Source organism: Cavia porcellus, unplaced genomic scaffold (genome assembly GCF_034190915.1).
Source record: "Cavia porcellus strain 051 isolate PalLab524CR breed Dunkin Hartley unplaced genomic scaffold, mCavPor4.1 scaffold_1, whole genome shotgun sequence".
NCBI classification, from domain to species: domain Eukaryota; kingdom Metazoa; phylum Chordata; class Mammalia; order Rodentia; family Caviidae; genus Cavia; species Cavia porcellus.
Window position 1 is genome coordinate 198,276,254 of NW_026947484.1, and position 6,574 is coordinate 198,282,827.

Consider the following 6,574-nt stretch of genomic DNA (forward strand, 5'->3'; position numbering starts at 1 on the left):
GAATTAAGTTTGTTTACTAAGATACTGCTTTGTTGTGCTTCCATGTATGTGTGTATTGTGGGAAAAAATGAAGCTGCAAAGTAATATGGTAAAAGAAATATAAGTTGAAAAATTCTAGTAGGATAGCTTTATTTATTTATTTGTCTTTTTGAGACCAAAAAGGTTTGGGCTTTTCTATGGAGTTCAGGCTGGCCTTGAACTCATAGGCCAAGTTGGTCTCGAACTTGCAGAGGTCCTCCTGCCTCAGCCTTCTGAGTTCTAGATTATTGGCATGTGCCATCATACCCAGGCTTACGACAGCTATGTTATGTTATGTTTTTGCCTTTTTTGAGGCAGGGTCTCACTATACAGTTTGGACTGGTCTTGAACTCACTATGTAGCTGAGGCTGGCCTCAAATTCACAGTGATCCTCCTGCCTTGGCCTCCTGAATGCTGGGATTACAGGCATACATCACCACACCCAGCTATGATAGCTATTTTAAAAAGGAAAATCCATGTGATAGTTTTGGGGAAAAGTGTCATAGTTTAAGCTTATAAATAAAAAATGCTGTATTCTAGTTTTGTTTTTTACCATTAACTAGCTGTCTGATCTTTCAAATTTATTCAATCTCTGCAACTCTTTCTTCATTTTTACAATGGGAAATGATCACCTGCTGGGAAAATTTCAAAGCTATTGGGAGAGCGAGTTAAATGAGGTAAAACAGGAGGAAGCTTTGAAAAACGCCCCAGTACTGTGCAAAGTGAACATTAGATTCTTACCTACTGCAAAAGACAGAGGAGAGCTACCCTGCGGAAAGCAGGTACATTTCCCTGGCAAGTACTTTTCCACACCCGTGGGCTTCATTTTCACACTGAGGTCCCACAGTGATCACAAGGTGGAGAGGACCATCCCTCTTTTACAGGTGAGGAAACAGGGCTCAGAGAAGATAACATACCCAAGGCCACAAAGCTAGAAGATGGAAGAACTCAGAGCTACTGACTCCTTAATCCATAAAAACAGCAAAAGTGCAGGTATCATGGACAGAGGGGTGCTCAGTGTGCAATCAGAAGTGACCTCCCCTGTCCTGAAATCCCTCTCCTTAGGCCCATGAGACACTGGCGTGCCCTGTGCTAGTGCTCTGTGTGTCCCTGCAGAGTGAGAGTCCCTTGATGCCCTGTTTTGCTTGAATGTAGCACATGCTGTCCAACAAACCTTCGTAAAACTGAACTGAAACTTTGAAAGGCAAATGTATCCAATATATGCATTTGTCTGACTATCGAAAAGCAAGGCTACACATTCATTTAGAAGACCTAGAGGCACACAAGGTCCCTCAGTCCTGTGGCTCACCCCATACACTGTCTTCACTTCTTCGTGCCTTTGCCCACTTGGCAAAGGACTATTGCTACTTCCTAGAATGCCATGCGGAGCAGAGTAGGTGCTCAGGTCAAGAAAGAAACAGGAACAGTGCACATACCCTACTGTTTGCTAGCAGAGATCCTGCGCATAGTTAGGGAGCCCATAGGGCAACTTTGGACACTCATATTTATAGAAATTATGGTCTAAGAACTAAACGATCTGTCAGCAGAGGGTTTGGGCAGCAGGTTCTCATACCTTGCTGGTAGGAACGTAAATAGGGAATTTATGTGAAAAACCTAGAATACGCATTCCCTTTGGCCCACTGAATCTACTTCTAGAAATCTATCCTACTGAAAAAATAAGAATTGTTTGAGTTTTACCTGAGATATTTGCCTAGAAAAAATTAGGTGTCCACAATGGGATTAACATATATAGAGCTAGCATTCATAATTTTAAGTAGTCATTTAAAATACAAACATGTACAAGAAACATTTAGTGGTCTGAGTTATATTCAGGATATACGGAGGGAGAATGCAGCTTATAAAACATGACTACTTTCTTTTTGCTTCTCTGATTTGTTGAATTTTCCCCAATAAACAGGTATTTTGTTTGCCGAGAGGAGGAAACTGACCTTCTAAATGTCATTTTTAAAAAGCAAAAACATGAGGCTGATGGGAAGGATATTCCATCCTGGAGGGTCACACAGAAGGAAGACACCAGACAGAGCTCGGATCAGAGGCCACGGCGGGTGGCAGATCTGTTCGCAGGAGCCTTGAGGCACAGAGTGCTGGGACTCCACCAGACCCCATCCCTCAGTGAGAGCAAAGGTGACAGACAATAATTCTATTCCTGTCACTTTCCCTGAGCATTTTGTGGAATCAAAAATCCTGACTGAACTAACCTTCACCTCCCCGTAGAGAAGATGGGCACCGCATACAGTACGTCCCTGGACAGGAGAAACCCAGGGCCTCAAGTGCTGGAGGACAAAGAGGGCGGTGAGTGGCCTTGGAGGTACTGGGGCAGAGACGAGGGAGGAGGCATCCTGGACCAGGGGAGCAGCGGGGCACCCTTCCCACTGAGTAAGGAGGTGGAAGGCTTGCAATGTTAACCAAAGAGTGGCCTGATCAGCCTTGTGCTTCAGAGACATTCCATGAGAATGACCTGAAGGGAGATAGCCTCACACCAGCCACTTCTGAGGGGATGTGTGCATGGGAACGCACGGTCGGACAAGCTGCTCCAAATGTGTGACAGAAGAAAATGGGCAGCAGGGTGTGGTGCCACATGCCTATAGCTCCAGCACTTGGAAGGCTGAGACAGAAGGGTCACTGAGAGTTCAAGGCCAGCCTGGGCTGCATATAGTGAGACCCTGAACCAAAAAACAAATACAAAATGAAAAAGGAAAATGGACAGAAGCTCTCATTCATGGAGTAGTTACTAAGTGCTATTTATACACATTACCACTTCTAATTCAGTATAAATCTATTTCCTCTAGCTAGTTTCAGAGAAGTCTAGTAACTCACCAAAGGTCACACAGTAAGTAGCATGGAACCCAGTTCATCTGCCTCAGAAGCCCAAATCCATGTGCCCACTGGGGGGGGGGGTGTCTGCAGGCCCTTGTAGGTATAAGATAGAAGCTGCCCTGTCTCTGATGTAGACTGCTGGTGGAAGAACTATCCTCTCTACTCTGAGATTCAGATTCAAATATGAATATTGATCAGTAAACCAGTAGCCGAAGTTTCATTTCTGCGACTGAGGCAGCGGCTTATTTCAATGTGTCTGCAGACAGGGAGCTGACAGCTGCATGATAAGGTGTGAAAATGTCTTCTCTGCAAGAGTCTACCTGGCTCTCCCTGTATCTAGCGTGCCTGCTCTCTCCCTTGAATGCACTCGGAAGTGTTTGGCCAGAAACTCAAGCCAACTGTGAATTTGCTCCTTGCAATCATGGAGACTCTAAACAAGCTCGATTTGTCTTTTAAAGATCAAAGGTTTAGAAGCTTTACAAAGGGCTGTGAAATGAGCCCATTTAGTTATAACATTTTGGCACTAAGGAATTCTTCAAGAAGCACACAATTACATTCTTCTATGAGTGTCTGAGTGTTTGCTGCAGGTGGGGAGGGAGTATTGCAGGGCATCCTTGTGCCAGCCTGGCACGGAGCAGGAGCAAGATGCAATTTGTCAACATTCTGCAGCCCAGGTCTGCCAGGGACATGTTCTAGTGAAGTGCCACACCCTCCCTTAAAAGAGCGACGCTGGCTAGCATCCTTGCCATTTCTTTTTCCTCCTAATTTTGAACAAGTGAGACTTCAAAGGAGGCCAACCTATTGCAGAACTTGACCATCTCGTTCCATTTACCCAGAAAATATACCTCCATCCTTCTTTCTTTCTTTCTTTTTTTTTTTTTTTGTTCCTGGGCTGAAGCAGAGCAGGTGTGGAATAAAGCCACACTATAGGATCTATGAACAATTATTTGCCGATGGTCACACAGATATCCTGAAAGCTCCTCTTTCAGAGGCTTTGAAATCTGCAGCACAAATGAACCAGGGACAGAGAAGAGGCCCTGCTCAGTCATATTAGAGATGGACCCGCCACATACCACAGTGACCTCTCCACAGGTCGGCCCCACATTTTCTATTTGCAATTCAAACCCAAGGCAAGAGCAAAGAGGGCAAGATTGGGTTCTTGATTATATCTGGGAGGTCACCATTGCTATGCAGAGTTAGAGAAGGCCAGGTGGCAACCCAGCACATTTGAAAATTGGATCTTTGTTGGGAACTGCCTCAATTTCATAGCAAAAACCAAACTTGAGATGTCTATATTCGATGCATCTAGGGAGCCACATAGGTAGGTTCCATGTAAAGGGGAGGGGGACAAAAAGGAAGGGGGAGAAAAAAGCCAAGGAAATATTTTCCACTGCAGTGAGAGAGGTCAGGCGAAGCCAAATCCTAAATTAGTTCAAGAAAGGGAGCTGGAGAGCACCGGAGACCCAGGGCCTGCATGTACTGAACAATGCTAGAGTTTCAATTACAAAACAGCTCTTCTAAGAACAACTGCAAAATATCAAGTCTGTGGAAATCTGTAAGACCGAAGGGGGGAAAAGTGAAAATTGAAAAGGGTGCACTAATAGATCTGTCAACAGTCCGATGGTGACAAGCCACATTTCTATGAAATGCCTTCACCGTGTGTGTCACCTGAGAGGTACTGACACTCTCTATAGAACATTATCTCCTGAAGCTATTCTTGAAAAGACTGGCAGGGGGAAGAGAAGGGGAGGGAAAAATAGGCCTTAGGTACTGTCAAGGAACGGAAAGGGAGGTGGTGTGGAAGGAACGTGATCTAGATTGTTTAAATGAACCTCTGAATGAGCACATTTAAAAAGCGGGGCTCCACAGTTGTTGCAGAAAGGGATGCCTATCATGGAAAGGGGCTTTTCTGACGTCCAGATGCCCACACAGCTGAGTACAAAGATGAGGTGATATCCTAGGCTTCATGGTCTGCAGAGAGTAAATGTGACCCACGAGGGCACACATGTTGTCTTCAGAAGGACCCGTGTCTTTGCTGACCTTAGTTGCCATTGTAACTAACCAGACTCTACTCCCTGGACACAAAGGAGGGGAGCCCTCTCCCTGCTACTCTGAATCTGCAGTCAGAGTCAGCTCTGTGGGACCGGGATAGGACATAAGAAAGACATTTAGATGTTATTGACTGCAATAACATCTAAGTAAAGAATCCTACCTGCTAGCCCCTAATAGGGTACACAAGACTACAGTGATGGACTATCTGTATTTACATTACAGGGTTTGCATTTCAGGATGTGGATCTCATTCCCTTAAGAAGTCACTGTCAGCTGAAACTAAGAACTTAAATGCTTAGTCAGAGGCAAATTATTTTCCAATTAAAAGAAAGGAATCAATTCCTTCGACCATTTCAAGTTAATTAGAGGTCCTTTCTGGCTTCATAGAAATGAAACTGCTTTCAATTAAAAAACAAAACAAAACAAAAAAAAACTGCCGAGATAGACAAAGGCCCTGATTACAATGGTACATTTGGGGGCACTGGGATAATGAAGTGATACCACACATCTTTTGGAAAACAAAACACTTGTTTTAGGAAGGCAGCAGAAAGTACTGTACTGAGAAGTGCCCAGATGCTAGGAATCGTGGATCTGGAATCTAATCCTGCCTCTGCTCAGCTCATACACATAACTGGGCCAATTACCTTACCTCTGAAACACAGTCTCTTAATTTACGAAACTGGAGTAATATAGTACAGAGATTCAGCCTGGGGGAATCTCAGCCAGGAGGCAGCCAGGAGGCTTTCACACAGTTTTACCAGTAGTCTAAGGAGGCACACTGCTCAAACACAGACTGCTGGCCTCCTCTTGTTTAATCCTCCATGGGAGAGCCTGCGGCACCCTCCTCCAGCCCACCTGCTGTGTAGTCTGTGTGGGAGACCCATGCAATGGGGAACCAGGGCAGTCCTTTCCCTGGAGCTCTCGGTGTGGGTTACCCCTAGCTCAGAGGTGCAGGGTGCTCGGAAGAAAAGGTGGTACCAGGATGGGGTGGGGGGACATGTCAACTTCTGCAAATGCCTTCAAAACCCCGGCCTAATGGGGTAGGGAGGGGACGGACCGAAAGTGGTGACTCTGAACTTGCTTGCCTTTGTGGGTTTAAGCCACAGTCTTAATGTTATTTGAAGACAGTTTTTTGTCTGTGAATATTTATAACAGTGTGAAAACTCCCGGACAGCTGGTAATGCATTTTGAAGTGTGCTAACAACACTGTATCAAACAGCCCGCTATTGATCACATCCTACTTTTTTGTGGCCACGCATTTCATACACAGTGCTTATACATTTTGAATAAGAACTTCAAGTACCTTTTGCTTCAAGCGGTTTTTCACCTCTTTTATTCCCATTTTTGCATGATCTTTTGCCTGCATGAAAAATTAATTTAAGTTAAGATTCCCTTTCTGTTTCCAGCAGGGACTATGCTTGATTTCAGTCCGTCGTGAATCACCTTCTCTGATTACTAGAAAAAGGAAGGAAAAATGGGATCATCAAGTTGAAAACATAATGGCTCTGAAAACAAATACAATGGTAAAAGGTTAAAAAAAAATCCCTTAAAGGGGCTGGGGAGATTTTATTTTTTGCATTTTGATGGCACAGATTCTTTTTCTCCCTTCTCAAGTCTTTTCTTCTGTTCTCTATAATTATTATCTCAGCAGCCTGCTGACAGCTACC

At 44.4% G+C, this 6,574-nt stretch overlaps 1 protein-coding gene across 13 annotated transcripts in view; it reads right to left on the bottom strand.

Annotated features, from left to right (window-relative positions):
• The window catches only part of Dennd1a (DENN domain containing 1A), a 489,363-nt gene that overhangs the window by 53,318 nt on the left and 429,471 nt on the right, over positions 1-6,574 (bottom strand). For all 13 annotated transcript variants that reach the window (XM_063227177.1, XM_063227157.1, XM_063227192.1 and 10 more), the window contains one exon: positions 6,211-6,267. In XM_063227177.1, coding sequence (XP_063083247.1) covers positions 6,211-6,267 — 57 coding nt within the window. The remainder of the gene's footprint in view (positions 1-6,210; positions 6,268-6,574) is intronic.